The sequence below is a fragment of the Capricornis sumatraensis genome, chromosome 14 (assembly GCF_032405125.1).
Source record: "Capricornis sumatraensis isolate serow.1 chromosome 14, serow.2, whole genome shotgun sequence".
Classification (NCBI taxonomy): domain Eukaryota; kingdom Metazoa; phylum Chordata; class Mammalia; order Artiodactyla; family Bovidae; genus Capricornis; species Capricornis sumatraensis.
The window spans coordinates 33,509,547-33,530,523 of NC_091082.1; the positions used below are offsets into that span (position 1 = coordinate 33,509,547).

The window sequence follows — 20,977 nt, forward strand, 5'->3', positions numbered from 1 at the left end:
GTCTGAGGTGATATCTCACTGAGGTTTTGACTTGCATTTTCCTGATGATTAATGACACCGAGCACCTTTTCGTGTACCTGTTGGCTGTTTGTATGCAAGAGTAGTAAGTACCACAGACCCACTCTGTATTTTCCCCTCAATTAACAATACTGTCCTGCACACTTAAACTTTTTAAGAGAGTGGATCTCAAGTTATGTATTCTAAATAAAATAAAACGTCTCAGAACTAGAGGAGATGGCCCAAGATAGCCTACTAAGAGTGGATCTCAACTGACAACCAAGAATCACATGGGGAGATAATATGCACACACATAGACACACACACACACACACACGCGTGTGTGTGTATATATATATAGTTAAGACTTTCCAATTTTTGACTCAAAGAAAACTACTAGGCGAAAGTTTGATGCACCCCTGCTCCGTGTGACACTGAGCAAATTGCAGCTTCAACTTTTCTATTTTCACAATGGGGTGGTTTCTCTCAGGTTTGGTTGAATATGTTAGGTAGGTAGAACAGGGAAGAGGAGTCCAAAACGGCGGTGGCTACAAGACAAGGAAGGGAAAAGCCCGCGAAAATGAAACAAAAGAAGGTCCGAGGACCGGAGTGGGGACCTCAGGTAAAACAAACACCACTCCTGGCTGGCCCAATTTACATAGGACAGGCCCAGGGAGTGATACACATATAAATAGAGGAGCCAGAGCCAGCTCTCTCTCTCTCCCACGCGCTGGGGCGCGCTTCTCATCTCTTTAGATCGATGTGCCCTCACGCCTGAAAGATGGATTTTCCTGCTATCTTCTAAATAAAATAGAGCTGTAACACGGAGCTGTAGCACTGATTTGTCTAAGAGCTATAACACGGTCCATTGGAGACCTGAGAGCTATAACACGGTCTATCCAAGACCTGAGAGCTGTGACACGCCGAGGGGGCTTTAATATCCGTCACTCCAAATCGTTGTTGTGACGAGACAAAGAATCGAGGAACATGCACTCGCGTGACAAATACTTTGAATTTTTTAAAGGAACTGGTTCTATTCTTCCTCATGTAACAATGTGGGCAGTAGAAAGAACAGAGGCTTTTGATGACTGTGCTCTCCGAGCCTCCGTTTCCTGCTTCATAAAGCAGGGGAGAGTAACACCACCTTGCAGTGTGGCTGTGATGCAAGGGTTAAATGGGTTAGTGTGCATATATATAGCATGTCATGCAGTTTCTGACATATAGTCAGCACTCAACAAATGCAAGTTCTTTATTACCAACCCTGATATTTTTATTATTAGGGATAATGAGAGCCACAGGCTTGCTGGGTACAAAAGCAGAAGGGTCACGTGACCTTCCTCTAGCTGGCACAGCCTCGCTGGATTGTCTGAGTTTAAATTCTGGTTCTGCCACTTACTCTCTGTGTGACCTTGGATAGACTACTTCACTCCTCTCTGCCTCTATTATCTTGTTTGTAAAATGGCTATCATAATACCTATACTTCACAGGATCCATTCATTCCAAATGTATTTATGGCATGACACCATTGCTAGGCACTATTCCAGGGGCTGGGAATACATCAACCAAGAAGAGAGATTAAAATTTTTGCCCCTATGGCTGTCAGAATTATGTGCTCAAATAAACATAAGGTATTTAGAATAGCACTGAACACACAGTAAGCAACAAATATACATTGCTGTTGCTTCTGTTAGCCTCATTAACTAACTACTCACGTACCTTCATGTGAGACACAGTGCCTGGAACACAGTAGTCAATAATGTTGAGCTGAATTGAACTAGATGGTCAGATCATGGCATAGTAAGTAATATCCTGCTCATATATATTAAAAATCTTGAATTCATCTTTATATGGCCCTCTGAGAGTCATGCTGAATATCCATAATATTAATTATAAAAATACATTATGCCTGAAAAGTATAGGACAGAATTTCTCTGGTGGTCCAATGGTCAGGAATCCACCTTCCAATGCAGGGGGCATAGGTTTGATCCCTGGTCAGGGAACTAAGATCCCACATTTCACGGGGCAACTAGGCCCACATGCCACAACTAGGGAGACGGAGAATGGCAGTAAACAATCCCGCATGAGACCCAAGGTTGCCAAATAAATAACTACTCCAAGTAAATATAAGAAAAATAAAACAAGAAAGGAAAACCAAATGTTCTTCCCATTGTGTCAGCAGAGGAGACTACATCTTGCAGTAAATGAGTTGGGTTTGACCCTTTGCAGATTCCATCTCAGCAAAAACATTACACCAGGGCAAGCCTGCATCCAGCTTACTTGTTCTGAGCATTTCCAAATTTGCCGAAGGGATCCCCAGCCTGTCCTCCATCCCCAGTGAATATGTACATATACCCATCTAGGCCAAAAAGAAGTTGTCCACCGTTATGATTTGAGGCTGGTTCTTCTATCTCCAAAATGACCCTGGAATGAAAAAGAAACCACACTTTGATGAAAGCTGATATAGCATCCTCTTGAGACATCCAGAAATGACTGGTCCAAGCCAGCCAAGGACCACAAAACAGGTAGCTCGGCAGCTCTGGGACACCCCTCGCTTCCTAGTAAGACTCCGTCATGGATCTTTTTATTTTTTCACATCCTGACTACACGAGCTGTAGACACAGCGGGGTAACCATCACCCTTTCCTGGTGCTCAGCCTTACTCTCTTCTCTACAAGAACTCCCAGCCCCATCCTTCGGACAATCTAGCAGAGGTTAGTCTTCCGCTTCTTCATGCTCTTTTCAATCTCTAAACCTGTCTGTATGGGAAAAGCGAGATAAGGCAGAATGGAGTAGGGAAAAAGGGTGGAGGGTGGAGCAAAAGAGCACGGGCTTGGGGTCAGTTGGAGCTGTGACCAGGCTTAATTACCTTGTGTCAGGCTTTCCGGAGAGGATGGGAATTCCCATGTTCAAGATAAAAGGCCTGAGATCTAATGGTCACACAATAATCAGAGGCTACTGTTACATTTAACGTGGATATTATCTAAAATCATTTATCAAACCCTTATGGCCTCTGCCCTTTGCTTACCTTCTATAAAATCAAGCAAGCACGGTTCTAGGTAACTGTAAAGATGGGTGGTTATAGTCATGAAGACCATCCACTCAAGATTCTGACTTGGGTTACCCCACTAATCAGCAATGACTTTTGTCCTATTATAGGCTAGTGGATCTAAACCCAGGAAAGCTCCTCTGTTTCATCTCAGAGGACCAACTGGCAATATTTTGGAACACAGCACACAGTTGCAGACTCTCAGGCATATGCCTCACCTCTCTGATTTGGGATCGGCTTTGTTGGGATCAGCCCGAGAAACCTTCATCTCACTAATCCGGATCTTCTCTACCCTCTTCTTGCCCAGGCATGAATAATAAATGTAGAACTTGCGGTTGCGGCGGAATCGGGGATGAAAAGCCAACCCCAAAAAGCCTCTCTCGTCCCCAATCCAGGGAGTGGTCAGCACGAGGCTCTTGAGGTCCAAGAAGGGCTGTTCCAGGCGACTCCCATCAGGCAGATAGACCCACACCACCCCCACCTGCTCGGCCACGAAGAAGCGGTGGGTGCCGTCCCCAGCGTGGACCATGCAGACCGGGTTCCTCAGCCGGTTGGCCACCTCGGCCAAGCAGAGCTGCAGGCAGCCCCGACGGTCCTCGGCCACCGCCCCCAGGTTGCGGTTGAGATGGTCGCTCCTCAGGATGTTGGGGAAGCAGTAGTCCTTGTCGGGAAGGTTGAGGAGGTGGCAGAAGCGCGCGCCATCCTTTCCAGGGGATTCCTGGAGGCGGCGGTCATTGGTCAGCAGGGCGATGGCGGAGTGGCAGTTCAAGTGGAATGCAGAACAGTAATCAGAGCAGAGGCCAGGAAGGTTCCGGAGGGGCGTGCGCGGGTTCTCAGCGTCGTAGAGGTGGGCTGCGTAGGGGGAGCACTCCTGGAAAAGAAGAGTGACCTCAGCCCCCAGGCAGACTGGCCATGGTAGGGCTCGAACCTATTTTTCTCTTTTCAAGAATTTGACTTTTTTTTTTTTTTTAAGAGTTTTTAAACCTTGACTTCACTTTGGTTTTATTACAGAAATATTTCCCTCTCGATGCAATATACTTATTTTAATTTTTTAAAGTCATAGCTGTGTGGATGTTCTAATCAACTTTATGTTTTGAGCAAAAAGAGGGAAAACAGTTCTGGGGAAGAACCAGGATTCTGGAGCTTCTGTTACCAACTACTGAAAAGAAAGCTCTTCTTTGGGACCCACATTTTCTACCCAGTTAATGCTCCTGGAAAGTAGGAAGGGGAAAAAAATTCTCTTGGAGTTACTGTTATTATAACTTTGCTCTTGACATATAGAGTTTTGTTAAATGATAATTTTTTTATAAAAAGAGGTAGTACTAAATGTCTCATCTTTCCCTTTTTTTTTAATTGTAAGTGCTGTAAGATTTAATTTCTTTATGCACATCTGAAGCAGTGTGGCAGAAGTTTTACATTTGCTGGATCTCAGTATTGGATCTGTGTGAGTCGCTCAGTTGTGTCTGACTCTGTGACCCCATGAACTATAGCCAGCTAGGCTCCTCTGTCCATGGAATTCTCCAGGCACGAACACTGGAGTGGGTTGCCATTCCCTTCTCCAGGGATCTTCCCGATGCTGGGATCGAAGCCGGGTCTCTCGCATTTCACATACTGCAGGAAGATTCTTTACCATCTGAGCCACCAGAATCTGTCATGTTAATTATTTAATTTTTCTGTGCTTTTCCATATATTAATTTTTTTTCTTTTGCCACATTGTACAGATGTGCAGTGTGTGGGACCCTAGTTCCCCAACCAGGGATGGAACCTGTACCCCCTGCAGTGGAAGCACAAAGTCCTAACCACTGCCAGGGAAGTTCTATTCAAAATATTTTATAATTTAAAAATAAAATTATCAAAATGAACATGCAATGTATCATTCCCAGAGATTAGGCATGTAGTGATTTCTTCTCTTCGATGAAAGGCAGAGGCAACTGTGATCAAGAAAGGAAGAAAGGCCCGTTTTTGTTTGTTTTGTTAATTTTTGGCCACGCTGGTCTTCGTTGCTGCGTGGGCTTTGCTCTCGCTGCGGTGAGTAGGGGCTACTCTCTAGTCGTGGTTCATGGACTTCTCACTGCACTGGTTTCTCTCTCTCATCACCGGCTCTAAGTTGCGTGGGCTCAGTGGCTGTGGCACATGGGCTTAGTTGCCCTGCTGCACGTGCAATTTTCCCGGACCGAGGATTGAACTCATGTCCCCTGCATTGGCAGGCAGATTCTTAACCACTGGACCACCAGGGAAGCCCAGAAAGGCCAATTTAAAGGGGGCAGTTGGGGCCGTGGAGTAGGGCAGGGTCCACTCTGGAAGCTGCTTCTGATCATGGATGCCTCCTGGGCACCTGCTGGCCCAGGGCTGTCTCATTCACTTCTGTTCTCTCATCACCTAAGAGAGGGATCAGCAGCATTTCTCAGATGTGTTGAGTTCCCCATTTTTTCTTATTTCAACCCTGATTGCACATTTGCAGAGCAGCAGACTCTTATCGGGAAGAGCAGAAGAAAGAGCCCGGGGATTCACAGCATCTCTCCCAGAGCTGTTTCCATTTAGGAGACTTGTCAGAGCTGCTGACAAGAAGCCAGAAGGACTGCTCTGAGTCCCACCTGACTGACCTGTCCACTCCTGGGGAATGGAAAGAAGTGAGATGGAAGACAAAAATAAGGATGAAATACCCAGGAACAGAGGGGGCTGTGGACAAGTAACCACCCACATGGCACCCTCTTAGGCATCATTTAGAATCTGCACATTGCCTCTACTCAATCAGCTCAGGAACTATCATTTCCGTCTTAGAAAACAAAGGTCCAGAACAATCTCTCCTAGGCGCCAGGCACTGTCCTCTGCACTGGGGCTGCTAACAGTGAGTGAGATGCCCAAAGGTGCTGTCCTTCTGGAGCTTATGCTTGCCCTAGGTCAGGGAACCAGTGAGTGGATCGGCCAGGGCTGTTGTGACTCGACTTTGGCATGGTATGACCAAAAGGGCACGAGACTTGGAGCCTGAGCCTGTGGATTTTGCACGACACTCTTTGACCTTGGAGAGTGAAAGTGAAAGTCACTCAGTCACGTCCAACTCTGCAAGCCCACGGACAGTAGTCCATGGAGTATCTCCAGGCCAGAATACTGGAGTGGGTAGCCGTTCCCTTCTCCAGGGGTTCCTCAAAACCCAGGGATCAAACTGGGGTCTCCTGCATTGCAGGTGGATTCTTTACCAGCTGAGCTACCAAACCTCCTAATTCTGGGACTTCCCTGGTGGTCCGTCCAGTGGCTGAGACTCCTCATTTCCAGTGTAGGGAGCCTGGGTTCGATCCCTGGTCATGGAACTAGATCCCACATGCTGCAACTAAATACATAAATATTATTTAAAAAAAAAAACCTCATGCATAAAATGGGGGTCCTGGTAGCTGCCTGCAGAATCATTGCTGGGAACATACTCCGTATTTGGGGAAGAAAAAGGGAGAAGAAATTTAAGTTGTGAATTTTAATAAATATTAATAGATGCGTGTAGGTCATTCTTTTTGTTTTCCATTTTTAAATTCTTTCTTTCTTTATTTCTGGCAGTGCTGAGTCTTCCTTGCTGCATGGGCTTTTCTCTAGCTGCCGAGAGCAGGGCCACTCTAGTTGTGGTGTGCAGCCTTCTCACGGCTGTGGGCATCTCTTCTTGCAGAGTAGACTCTAGGGTGCGTGGGCTCAGGAGTTTCCACCCTCTGGCTCTAGAGCACAAGCTCAATAGTTGTGGGGCAGGGACTGCTCTGCGGCATGCAGGATCTTCCCAGACCAGGGGCTGGACCCATGTCTCCTGCATTAATTAGCAGGTGGATTCTTTACCACTGAACCACCAGGGTATTCCGTTTTTAATTTTGTTGAAGCATAGTTGATTTACAATGTTGTGTTAATTTCTGCTCTGTAGCAAAGTGATTCAGTTATGCATACGTATATTCTTTTTCATATTCTTTTCCTTTATGGACATGTGTAGGTTATTCTTATTCCTCAAATCCCTGAAACAGGAGAGCTGCTGAATTTGGATTTCTGAAACCTCATGCAATAGGGAAGGGGAAGGGAGGAGACATTTTTATCTGGGGACTTCATCCAGAAATGGAGTCTCAGTGTTGCTCATAAGAGCTGGGCTTCTGCCCAGATGGTTATCCCAGAGTTAATTCTCCAGGAAACAGCTGAAGGGTGGAGCCTGAGGTGAGAGAGGACAGCCCAGGGCGATGCCTCCCAGGTGGCTGGCTTCTGTTCCATTCACTTCACAGGAAGGTGAGGTGGCCAGCTGGCTCTGGGATCACAGCGGGAGAGCCAAGTAATTGCGCTGACATGCCTGGGGGGTGGGGTGGGGGGGTGTTCCAATCTGCCAGGATTTGCTGTCTCACCCCCAACCCATCAGTAGAGTGCTCCTCCTCATGACAGCTTCTTTCATCTGCCCTCCAACTAGACTCTCCCTGGCACCCCTGAACCCCTTTTCCCACAAAGTCAGTGTCCGCACCCAGCATCTGACATGGGTTCAGGCTGACCCCTACAGAGGTGATGTCTGCCAGGGATGTGGGTTTTGGCCACTAGAGAGCCGGGAGAAGCAGAACCTCTGAGTAATTGCCACTGAGCAGCTTGACGCTCTCCCAGGCCAGGTTTGGAAAGCTGGGGAAAACCCCCCTCATCACACCAGAGACCCCTTGGTGCAAATGACCCAGCCGAGGACTGCATTCGAACGGATGCCACCACTCCGTCCACACGCTCCGTGAACACCCACGGGAGCTCGCAGCGGTCAGTGCCCTGCAGGGAGGTCCCAGGCCGCAGCTGTCCCGAGCTCCGTGAATAATACACACACCAGGGCCCTCAGGACCCCGGAGAGCTTTGGGAAACCAAACTCTACCTCAGTGTGCCAGTCCAGAGCCCAGAGCCCCAGGTGAAGGCGGCCACAGGTGAGTCTCTCTCAAGGGCTGGGCGCCCAAAGAGCCCTCCCCCCAAGACCCTCACCAGCCATCCCAACATCCTATCGGCTGGCGCTGGAAGGAAGCCTCCAAAGCTGGCTCCCTCACCTTCCCTCAGGGCTCCTGCTCAGGCCTACCTGGCAAAGGATGTCTTTAATGTAACCGCCGCACAGCTCGTGGCCCTTTAGGTCGAAGTAGTCCATGATGTCCCAGTACCGGGCAGCAATGCGGTGGTCCTTACGCTGGTCACAGCAGCCGAAGGACTCATAGTCAGAGCAGAACTCAAGATGCTGGAGGGGCTGGAAGGGGGGCCGGTAATCCAGGCACTGGGGGTGTCCCTGCAGCAGCCCCACCTGGCCTAACAAGACTATGAGGCTGAGACAGAAAACTTGAGGAAAGGTGAGGAGCCGGGGGGTCCACCGATTCCAGCCACCTCTGGGAGTGGACCTTCTGAGCATCTTGCCCTAGGGACGAACTGGCTACTACTGCTGCTCAGGCTGGCTTCCTCCTCCGGGCTGGTTCCCTCACTCCCGCCCCCGCTGTGTTTTTCTTCCTTCCTTCTCTTCTCTCCTCTGAAGGTTCACTGAGGTGGTTTCTGAAACATGTCCCTTCTGGGAGCTGGACCGCTGTCTTCTGTGAAAGCGGTGAGCAGCGTCCAGTGCCTTCCAGTACCCTAAACAGGAAACTGGTACAGCCTGCTGGGAGTGTAGTTATCCAGGTGCCAGCAGAAAGGTATAGTGATGTCCACGGCAGATGAAGTGAGTTTATTAAAACTGCAAAGAATTCCTATGGGAAATTCCCACTTTGTTTACAGCCCTGTTCCCAAGCTGAGCAGTCAGGATCTCCAGGGAGAACAGTACACAGTACACGGTCCTGGACGGCACATTGGAAGGCGGTGTTCCAGTGTGCCTTTTGTGCCAACAGCAACACGGGGAACTCGGGTGTGGATCTGGGAAGACGGAGGCGGGGTGGGGCAGGCAGCGGGGCCCTGCAATTCCTGAGACCCAGAAAGGTGTGTATTCTGAGGGGTAGGAAGACAGGACATTTCACAAATCAAGAGGAGATGGTGAGTCATAACTATCATGGTGATCATTTTGGAATGTATAGAAATATTGAATCATTATGTTATGTAGAAGGAACTAACAGCATTGTATGTAAATCAATATACTTCAAAAACAAACTCACAGAAAAAGAGATCAGATTTATGGTTACACAGGGATGAGGAATTGGATAAAGACAGTCAAAAGGTACAAACTTCCTCCTTATAAGACAAATACTAGGGATGTAATGTACAATATGATACATATCATTAACACCTATATGTTTTATATGAAAGTTGTCCAAAGAGTCAATCCTAGAGTTCTCATCACAAGAAAAATTTTTTTTTCCATTTCTTTAACTTTGTATCTATATGAGATGATGGATCATCACTGATTTATCATGGGCATCATTTCATGATGTATGGAAGTCCAATTATGCTGTACACCTTAAACATATAGTTCTATAGCTCAACAAAATTGAAAAAAAAAGAGGAGATGGTGAAGGAAAAGGAGAGGTTCATACCCAGTGTAAACAAGGCATCAGCAAGGACTATCTGGGATGGTTTCACCAGGAAGCACAGAACATCTGGGTTATTTTTGCCAAATCTGTATTTTTGGGAGGTCAGCCCTCCTCACTTAGCATGTGTTTCAACATTAGCACTGATGAATACTAATACACATTTTGCTTTATCAGAGTAGGAAATGGCAATCTAGCCCAGCGTTGTTGCCTGGAGATTTCCACGGATGGAGGAGTCTGGCGAGCCACAGTCCAAGGGGTCGGAAAGAGCCAGATGCGACCAAGCATGTTTTGCTGTATATATGTCCCTTGCACATAATGGTCCTTTGATAAATATTTCTTGAATGTGTGATGAAGTACACAGAATCCCAAACTCAACCCCAAATGGAGGCATGAACAGGAGGAACTCAGGCTCACAGGAGACATTTGGTACCTGAGCTCACTTTCCTTTGGGTTTTTTCCACAAGTTCACTCCACCCTGAAATGTCCTTACTAGCAAACACTGCCCTCTGAAATGCAGATGAAGTCAAAGATTGTTCTGGATGGAGGAGGCTCCCCACCTGGCACCCCCTTCACCACCAAGAGCCTTTGCCAGAGCATCACCAAGAAGGGACACTGAGCCTCAGTCTAGCCAAGTCTGTGCTCATGATACTTTGGATTATGAAAGCCCAGCTGCTGCTGCTGCTAAGTCGCTTCAATTGTGTCCGACTCTGTGTGACCCCATAGACGGCAAACCACCAGGCTCCACAGTCCTTGGGATTCTCCAGGCAAGAACACTGGAGTGGGTTGTCATTTCCTTCTCCAATGCAGGAAAGTGAAAAGTGAAAGTGAAGTCGCTCAGTTGTGTCCAACTCTTCCCGACCCCATGGACTGCAGCCTACGAGGCTCCTCTGTCCATGGGATTTTCCAGGCAAGAATACTGGAGTGGGGTGCCATTGCCTTCTCCATGAAAGCCCAGAGTAGCTTGTAAACTATCTTTTATAACTATGAGAAAAGTCAAGAAGAGGGACTCATTAGAATGACTCCCCAGCACAGCCCTGCTCTCCCATGGGTATGGCTCAATAGCATACTTTGTTGAATGTCACTTTTCAAAACATACATAACACAGCATCTGTTATTCATTGCAACTATGCTGATTCCACAGGGTTGTTTGCTCAAAGGTCAGATAATGTCATTGCTTGGGAAGCCTTGGGCGGGAGGAACTGCTCTTGGACCAACCTCAGCCAGTGAATTCACAGGCCTGAGACCTTCTCAGAAATGGGAGGTGACCAGCTGCCCTGTAATGGATGAAAATGAATGCATTCTCTCGTTCCATGTAGGACGTAGGAGTACTTTTTGATTCTTTACTGATGTTTGTGTCAGTTTTCCTTTCGCCAGGAAAAAAAATTGAGTCCAAAGGAATGCCTCCTTTTTGGAAAATAATTTTAATGATTCTATTTACATAATTATGGCTAAGCATTAAAAAACATACATAATTAAACACAAATCTATGTAAGTTCAAGTCAGATCTTACTGTTTGGGGCAGTGATTATAAAATTAGCAGGGAGATATTGGTTTGCAGGTCCCATCAGAAGTAATGACAGCATGAATTTCTGATTATTAAAATATGCAATGTTTCAGGTGGGACTGCAAAATATTTCAGATATAATTACATGATACATTTGGTTATGTAATAATGATGCAGTAATTAATTTTATAACAGATGTCTCAGGGTCAGTTCGGTAGGTTTTTATGATTATGTGCAAAGGATTATACTGGAAGAGGAATGTTGAACAGAAAACTGATGCATGAGCTAAACTTTTTCAAGAAGTTTGTGCTCTGAGAAGAAACGTTAAAATAAGTGTCTAAATAATACAAGGTGCATTATATTGAGATAATAAGCAGTTTGTTAGTGGATTCCAAGGAGGAAGAGATGACATCAGGCTCAAGGGAATGAAGAAAAAAATCATAAAGAAGGTTGAGCAGGGTATTAAAGGCACAGGTGGGGAAGAATGGACAACAGTTTCTGTGAGGTAAGCCTAGGGAGATAAACCTAGAACCACAGCTGGGTCCATTCCGAGTATCTGAAATCACTTTAGCTCTCACCTTTGAAGCAAACATGGTATTTTTCTAAAAATTACTGTATTCGTTTGCTAGGCCTGCTATAACAAAGTACCACAAACTGGGAGTCTTCAACAACAAGTATTTATTAATTTCACAGCTCAGGAGGCTGGAAGTCTGAGATCAAGGTGTTGGCAAGGTGGGTTCCCTCTAAGGGGCAGGAGGGAGAATCTGGCCCACGCCCCTCCCCTAGCATTTCAGGGTTTACCAGCAATGTTCTGCATTCTTTATAGATACATCACCCTGATTTCTGTCATTGTGTTCAGATGACTTTCTTTCTCTGTCCATGTCTGTGTCCAAATTTCCCTTTTTCATAAAGACATCGGTCAGATTAGAGCTCACTTTAATGATCCTATTTTTAACTTGATTACCTCCGTAAAGACCTGATCTCCATATAAAGTCACATTCTGAGGTACTGAGGGTTAGCATTTCAATATATCATTTTATATATATATAAATAATATATAGGCACCCACACACCGGCATGCACACAATATTTCATAAGACAAGTGCCTTTTAAAAATGATGTTAAGAATCTGGTGTTTATCTTAGAATCAGGTCATGGAATAGGATAGAAACAACATAAAAAGCAATGTTCCAGCTCAGTAACCTCTCATACAATGTTTACTGCTTTCTGTGGCATCTGCCTTCTCTAACAATCTGAAAATGAGCAGGTGTGTTTGAGGTTAGGGAAAGTATTAAAAAACTCTTATTTGTATTATACATTATAGTGTATGAAGCATTTTCTCACTTCATCTCAGGTGATCTTCACAATAACTCTATTAGTTAAACAGGGCAGATATTCCACTACCGATGTACAGACAAGTGACTTCAATCTCAGATTCCATGAAAACACTTAGGGTCATGCTTTAGGTGAAGGAAAAAGATGGCATGAAAATTTAGGTGTTCCAAGTTATAGCCCAGATATTGCTCACTCCATCATGATGTATAAAAGCTTTTTTTTTTAAAATAAATATAGCAATAATTTTACTTGTCTCTACTCTATAGGTAAAGAAACTATGAAAGCTTATGCGAAACCCAGGATTCAAACCTAACAGCCTCTTGAGGTCTGCACTTGGCAGAAATTCACCAAAATATTACTGCCTATGGGATAGGCACAGTCAGTCAATAACTTTCCTTTCATTCAGTTCTATTCAATATTTAGTAAGCCAGAAATTCTGTTAGGTGTTGGTGACGTGGAGATTATTAGTGTTAATCGCTCAGTCATGTCCAACCCTTTGCAACCTCTGGACTGTAGTCTGCCAGGCTTCTCTGTCCATGGGATTTCCCAGGCAAGAATCCTGGAGTGGGTTACCATTCCCTTCTCCAGGGGATCTTCCGGACCCAAGGATCAAACCCAGGTCTCCTGCATTACAGGTGGATTCTTTACTGTCTGAACCATCAGGGAAGCCCAGAGAATATACTACTAAGAAAGACAGATGCACAAAGTTCATTAAACAATGCGGTGATTTGACAGAGGCTGCAGGGGAGGGACTGGTGAGGACACAGACAGGGAACCTTCCATGCCCAGGAGAGGGGAAAGGCGATGGTTCCCCTGCATTCTTTGCCCTGATCCCTAGCTCAGGGCTCTGCAAGTTATAAACACTGACTAACCCGGGAGGCGGTACACATACCCCAGGTAGTCTGTGATCTTTGGAACTACACTGACTGAGTTAGAATCCTGATGCCAACACCTACCAGCTATGACCTTGGGTGAGTTATTTAATCTCTGACTATCCTACTTTCTTTCTTAGTTAAGATAGGGGATAGTTTGTAGGACTGCAGTGACGAGATGATGAAATGTGAAGCCCAAAGTGCTTGATAAACTTTAGCCATTATTATTCATGAAACTGGCTATTAGTGGGCTTAAGAAATTTTCAGTTGATTCACACTGCTCTCATTGCATAATTAGATACAATTGTGCAATGAGATAATAATTTTGATAGCCATATGGACTAATTTCTCTTTCATCCTCACCTCCATCCTGCTGGAGATCAGGAGAATTCATAAATCCTATTTTAGAGCTTTTGACTAAAGGTATCATGGAGTAGATGGGATGTGGACATCCCATAGGGTTAATCTTATTTGGAACTCCTGTTGCCACCCAAGCATGGACTCCCAGTGGTAAAGCCAATCCCGGTCACTGGTAGCTTTCACTTGCTTTACTTTGGTTCGGTTGGGCACCTGCTTGTCTCACATATATAGTATAAGGTTGGGTAGTTATTCGTTGTCGGTCATTTATTCATGAAATATATCAAGTTAAATTGCTGACAAAGCGTAATTTGTCTCAATTTCCTCACAGAGGGTTTGAAATTAGTAGGAATATAAGCCAATAGCGGGCTTCGATGGTGGCTTAGATGGCAAAGAATCTGTCTGCAATGCAGGAGAGCCGGGGTTCAATCCCTGGGTCAGGAAAAGCCCCTGGAGAAGGAAATGGCAACCCATTCCAATATTCTTGCCTGGGAAATCCCATGGACAGAAGAGGGTGGTGGGCTACAGTCTATAGCGTCACAAAGAGTCAGACACAACTGAGAGATTAATACTTTTGCTTTCAAGCTTAGTGAGGAAATAGCAGCAGCAAACAGGACTTTGAGTATATGATCACACACATAAGCCAATGGGGGAAATGTGTGGTTTGCCATCTGAATATTGAACTTGCTCTGAAGTTAGGGAGCCTTCAAGAAACTCAAATACTAGTTATCTGAACAGTAAATGTACCTGAGCCAAGACAGTTTTGAAGAAGCACTATGGTTCTAACAGTTACTACAACGTGTTATAAAACTCACTCATATTCCGGGAAAGTTGTTCTTGGCATCTGAGCGAAGCTTCCCCATTGGGCTTCCTATATAACACTCAGACACTATTTCTCCACTGTCCAGCCATCCACTGCTACAGCCTGGTCTCTGGGAGAAAGGAGAGGGACACAGGAGTTCTAGAGCATGTCTTTGACTGCTGTGCCAGGCAAACAAGTGGACCAACAGAGCTGGAGTCCTTTAAAGTTAGGCCAGTGCCAGCTGAACACAAGCAGGCCTTCTACGCTCTCTGACCCACATGTCCTCTAGAGTCATAGGTCCCTCTCTACCAGAGGTCACGTAACCCCACACTGCCATGTCTCATTACCAAAACAGAAAGGGGAGGAGTCCTTTTCTAAATTCTGTTTCCTCAACAGAACTGATCACCAATATATTCTTCATGGTGGATCTAAACCTAACGTGGATCACTGCATTGCAGGCAGACGCTTTAACCTCTGAGCCCCCAGGGAGGCCCTAATTAACATCTAAAAGAACACAAGTTCATTTAATAGTCCCACAAGTTATGTTTTATTACACAATTGTCAGAGGCAAATTAGCTGCAAACTGCAATAACTGCTGTAGTGCTATATTCTCAGATTAAACAAATATATTTTTATTTGAAGATTATTCCTTAATGTTACATTTAACAGTACAAAAGGGAAAAATGTATTTACAAAGAACAAATGAGACTCTTCCTCTAGCTATAACTGATAGTAAAAAAATATATAAAAAAATATACAAATAAACTTTTTGTAGTCAAATAAACTACTTCCTTAAAATACCAAATAAAATACACTTAAAACTATCACTGAATTACTACTCTGTAGCTACTCATCTGAAGTAACTAAAATTCAGTATCAGAGTCCTGAATTTACAATGCTGTATTTTTTCACTGATTTCTTCATCTGCTTCATTTTCTTCTTTAACATTTGATGATCTTGCTTTGAAATATACCGAAAATATTTACAACCTAAAAAAAAAAAAAGGCAAAATAAACAAAAAGTTTTAATACTTATCAAATTCTTCAAGTGCTTTTCTACATTGTAAAAATTCTGCTTCAACTCTGGCCCACTGATGATTATATAAACAGATGGATTTGTATTACCTATGCACATATGTCTAAGCTCATTCTCAGCACTGTCACCAGTGAAATGGACTGCCTCCTGCCTACAAAAATACTTTTGATCCATCATGATTAAAACTTACTTCAGCTTGTTTTCTACCTTCCCTCCCAAACCTTAGTTAAGATGATACGCATATTATACTGTGCCCTGCTTAGTTGTTCAGTCTTGTCCAACTCCTTGCGAACCCACAGACTGCAGCCCGCCAGGCTCCTCTGTCCATGAGGATTCTCCAGGCAAGAATACTGGAGTGCGTTGCCATGCCCTCCTCCAGGGGACCTTCCCAACCCAGGGACCAAACTCAGGTCTCCCGACATTGCAGGCAGATTCTTTACCATCTGAGCCACCAGGGAAGCCCAAGAATACCAGAGTGGGCAGCCTATCCCTTCTCCAGGGGAACTTCCCAAACCAGAAATTGAACCGGGGTCTCCTACATTGCAGGAGCTACCAGGGAAGCCCATGTATATCACATTCATATATTAAATAAGCCTTCTCCAGAAGCAAACTACAATAGCTTCCTTCTCAATGACAACTTGGTGAAACAGTCACAGAGGTATCTGTAACAATTAGAAAGTCCTCTGTAGAAAACCTTGATGTGAAGAATTAGGACAGACAATTTCTAGGTTAGAAGAGATCAAAAATTATCTCTCATTCCCACCATCCAGCAGGCAGCCAGAGGTGATCAAGGAGTTCTGCCAAAGGTGCTCATCAGACCTTCTATCTGCTTTTCATGCTCTTACAGTGCTAAGAGGATCACTAGTTAAGTATCTGAGAGACATGAGTCACATTCCTATAAGAAAAATGTAAGCTGGGTATTATAAGGGATTTTCTATTTAATAAATGAGACCATAAATCACATATAAAAATTAATATTATTACAGTCTCAGCTTGCATCTATTCACCTTTCCTAGAAATTGCTAGGATATATACTGTACCTGAGTAATGAGTTTATTATCGCTGAAAATAGTATGTGAGACTTGCCAATATTTTGTTAGCTGGGAAGCAGTGGTGTATGCAGTGTTAATAATCTGTGCTTCTAAATGTATCTGCCACTTTAGCAAAAACAAAATGCAGATTCCTGCTTCCGTCTAGAATATAGAAAGCTGGAAAGAACTTTGCTCCCATCGTAACACAGAGAAAAAGCCAAATAAACTACAGTCTTCTAACTTCAAGCCCACCCAAGCTGAAGTCACATGACAGCCGAGCAGCCTGGACGGCCAGGCAGGAAAGGCCCCTCCAAGGAGAAGTGGGCCTGGTCACCTTGAGTGGAGCATGGGAGGAAGGGCAGCCCCTACACCCTGCTCCGAGCACAGAGCAAAGGCAGATGACGGCGAGGGACGGCGAGAATTCAAATCCAGGGTGTGATGAGGGTAACCAGACCAAGAACAAAACCCAGCTCAGCTCCCGATAGACTGACTTAACCCCCACACTAACATCCTGAAAAAAGAAGCAGTGAGCCCACTCTCAGGCATTTTATGCCTGATATGCCGGATACTTCAGAGCTTATGCAGCACTTTAACGTGAGCTTTGCATGATGCTTACAATCCTGTAAGCAAATCAGGCACCTGTTACACTGCCCATCTCACACAGAAGGCTCCCAAAGCCTACCTGCTTGGCCTAAGTGATGCAGTGAGTAACGGACAGAATTGGAAAGTTAACCCAGGTCTTCAGATCCCGCTCAAACACAGGTACATTTTTATATCTGTGCTAGAAATCTTTATACTCCTAAAGTTGGAAGTCACAGTCCAAATCACATTTTTGTCTTGTCGTCAGTATATTAGGGAGAAATTTTTAAAACTACTCTCGTGTTTATTAACCCCTTTCCTCCCACAAAATCAGCATCTGGTTAATCTTAGTAACCATCTGAAACATTAACTGAGAATACTAATGCTAATTCCAAACTAGCACAAACTATATCTAAACTGACCTGAAGAATCTCTTTAGAGCACTTTAAATTCCCTGGCCACACAGTGCTTACTTGTGGCCACAGTGAGGTTCCTTTCTTCATCTCTGGACAAGATGGACAAGTCTCATTTCAGTACTGGCTACCTTTCCATATTTCAGTGAGAGAAAGCAGGTAAGAGTTTTAACAACCAAGATACTCCCCAAAGAAAAGATCAATTTCCCCTTTCAGAAAATTTTTAGGTAAGTTAATAGGAGGTATGTTTTTCTTTTCGTAAGGGAAGAAATGACTCATTGTTACAGGAACAGGGAAGTTAATAGAACATAAAAGTGTCATTTAAAAAGAAAATCAATAAAGAATACTTTTCTATTTCTTGCAGATAATCTCAGTCAACTTTCTCTTGTAGCACAGCCAAATGGTTATTGTGAAAACAGCCTGCATCTTTTATCTCAATGGCCCTTAAAAGATACTCAAATCAGAGCATAAAAACCAATGGCAACAGTTTGAAATCACTGTTTCTAATCCATGGAAATTCTCTACCAACAGATCACTGCCCCCCACCCCCCAACTCAAGATTCATTTTTCTATTCATCAGTTATTTCTCCAGCATGAATGTCCACACTGTAGTTTCAAAATCGCCTAAAAGCTATGGCTAGATAAAAAGAAAACAAAACATGTACCTTTTCCTAACAATAACCCAGCTACCAAAGCTTTCTCACAAGCCAAGGTTTTATCATCCTTCCAATTGCTCTTTGCCCAAAAGTAGCTGAAGTGAAAGCTTGGCCACCAGCTTTTCCTGGAGTTCCACTCTTCTTGAACCCAGGCAAGACGACTCCTGGAAAAGAAAAATGTCAAAAGCGAAGGTCAGTGATGGAAACAGACCTATGTGGTCAGAATGTGAACTTCAGTCGGGTCCATGGAAAGAAGACAAACCAGATGTTCTGAAACTAGCTTTTGGGTACAGCCATGGCACAGAACATACAGGAAAGCAAATCTTTTGGAGACTTCTTTGATCTCCACGTCCCATTTTCCATCAATGAAATAGCCAGTTCAGCACAGCACCATGGTTACCAGCACAGACTCTGATGTCAAAGTCTCAGATTCAAATCCTGCATCTTCCATTTATTATCCACGTGATCCTATGCAAGTTGCTTAACCTCTCTGAGCCTCAGGGTCCTTGGGTACACTAATGGCACCCATCTCACAGCCTTGTTATTAGGATTAAATTGGTCCATAATGTGGCAGGTGTCATAGAAAACTCTTTGCCTGCTGTCCAATACAAAGTCAAGTTTCAATAAATGTTAACTATTATTCTTCATTACTTTAAAAGTTCCTTTAAATTTTATAGGCTACAAAGAATTACTATCCAAACTGAGATGCCATTGTTATATATTTACATGAACACATGGGTTTGACAGCTAAACCAAGACAATGCTAAGTGTTCATCAACAATTTGAGCAAAGACTTATTTAGCACCTATTTGTCCTTGTGGCAAAACTTCTCTGCCTTCAAGAACCTTATGGTTAGTAGGGGTTTAGACTGAGATTTGGAAAGTGGCTTACAGTGAGCACACCAACATATCACACCAAAAACACTTCATGATCAGGACTATTCTATCTCTAAGGTCAAGTCAGGTCTGAAGCCTGAAGCAAGTTCCCACTGATAATTAATTTCCTAATAAACTAAAATGGATGTAGTAACTCAATGAAACTTTCATTTCGTGATATCCTTTATTTTCATGCACAAGGTAAAAATGACAAGGGACACTTCTTTTCTTATATTTGAAACGTGGCATTGATGATTACTAGGATCAGAGGTATAGTTTCAGATACTCAGCTCACAAGGGACTCCATAAATATCTGTTGAGTGAATAACCAAGATGACTTTAAAAGGTCCTAAAAAAATCCACTGAAAATAGCTGGGAGAAAAGCTGCTTTTTATGTGATCTTACAAGCAGCTGACACAAACTACAAAAAGCTTTACAAAGAATCTCGTCAAGACTGGACGTAACCCCTTTCAATCTTTATGTTCGATAAGAAAGTACACAATTATCCCTTAGCAGAGTAGTGATAACTGACAGTATTTATTTTAATAGCACAAAAAATCTTGATAGAATTTTTTATGTTTTACTTGTGATTTCCTATTTCCTGTCTTCTGATGTATTCAGAAGAAAACAGCTAAAAACACAATTTAAGAAATCTAAAACAATAAACAAAGAACTTTAAAAATTGACAGATATTAGCTAAAATTTTATAAAGTATTATTTATGCTGATCTAGTAATAAACACTGTGTGTTTCTTACTTACCCCATTAGAGTCTGTTTGAGATATTTTGCCAGGTATTTCCAAGCAGTTATATTTTTAGTGCATCCAGCAAAATCTAAAATTCCAAATAACACCTCCAATCCCAGTTTATGGTGTTCCTCCTTGTCTGTGATGTTCAAAACAATTAAGAGTTTACAGAAAGCACTGAAGAGCACAAAGCTAAAAGATTACATTCCATCGACAAAGTATCACTGAAGCATAAGCCTTAAAGTTTAACAGTTTAAAACAATTCACATGATCACATTATGATCAACATACGCTCCTGTGATGAATCTGAAAAATTCAATACTTAGTCCATGCCAATGAAAGCAGGCATGGTGAGTCTGACCTCTGTATGGGTTTATACTACTCAGAATGTTATTTAAAGTACCTACCCTACTGAGGCATTTCATACATATTCTTTTCTATTAGGAGAGGGACAGAGGCAGTCCCAGTACCTATTGGACTTAAGCACATTTCCTCCTATGAAGAAATGTTCTTTCCTATACTGAGCTGAATAACAGTAAAGAGTAAAATGAGCTGAATTACACAAATAGAAGCCGTTTTTCTTTTGCAACCATTGCATAAAACTCTACAGCACAGGTCAGCAAACTTTTTCTGTAAAGGGCCAGACACTACACATTTGAGTTTTGCAAGCCTTACAGGTTGTCATAACTATACAACTCTACTGTTGTAGGGCAAACGCAGCCACAGGTGATATGTAAATAAATGGGCATGGCTGTGCTCCAGCAGAACTTGATTTATAAAAACAGGCAAGAGTTGGATTGGGCCCACAGCCACAGTTGGCTGAGCCCTAGTCTACCGTTTGTCTGCACAAAGAGATAGAAAATAAGAACTACTTACCTGATTTTCGCAGTAACCTATGGAATTCTAACATCAGTTTATGAGATGGTACAATCTGATACAAAATCTGGAAGAAAGAATAATATTGTAATTGTTACCCATTCTAAAGGCATTAGTATACTTTCAGATAAAATTCTTAGACTATCTAATATGCTCTCAGAAAATGAATCAAGGATTTAAAAGATAGTTTGCTTTTATCCAGTTTTAATTTTGGTATAAAAATGTATTCTATGAAAAGATATTTAAAACAAAAAGTCCCTGCTAAAAACAAGATAGCTGATTGGGTGGGTGAGTAGCGTGGATAAACAAAGACTTTTTCTTTTCTCCATATTTATACTGTTGACCACATTTGAAAAGTTTACTTTCTTTTCAGCACCCAGGA

General features: G+C 43.4%; 2 protein-coding genes across 2 annotated transcripts in view; both read right to left on the reverse strand.

Annotated features, from left to right (window-relative positions):
- HHIPL2 (HHIP like 2) overlaps positions 1-8,413 on the reverse strand; it is a 38,353-nt gene extending 29,940 nt beyond the window's left edge. The window contains exons 1-3 of the mRNA XM_068985719.1: positions 8,093-8,413; positions 3,261-3,913; positions 2,275-2,418 (exon numbers count right to left, since the gene is read on the reverse strand). Coding sequence (XP_068841820.1) covers positions 2,275-2,418; positions 3,261-3,913; positions 8,093-8,413 — 1,118 coding nt within the window. The remainder of the gene's footprint in view (positions 1-2,274; positions 2,419-3,260; positions 3,914-8,092) is intronic.
- A 6,597-nt stretch (positions 8,414-15,010) lies between these two features.
- Positions 15,011-20,977, reverse strand: part of TAF1A (TATA-box binding protein associated factor, RNA polymerase I subunit A) — a 29,629-nt gene continuing 23,662 nt past the window's right edge. Inside the window, exons 7-10 of the mRNA XM_068986282.1 lie at positions 20,596-20,662; positions 19,735-19,858; positions 18,109-18,263; positions 15,011-15,374 (exon numbers count right to left, since the gene is read on the reverse strand). Of these exons, the coding sequence (XP_068842383.1) occupies positions 15,262-15,374; positions 18,109-18,263; positions 19,735-19,858; positions 20,596-20,662 (459 nt within the window). The 3' untranslated portion in view covers positions 15,011-15,261. The remainder of the gene's footprint in view (positions 15,375-18,108; positions 18,264-19,734; positions 19,859-20,595; positions 20,663-20,977) is intronic.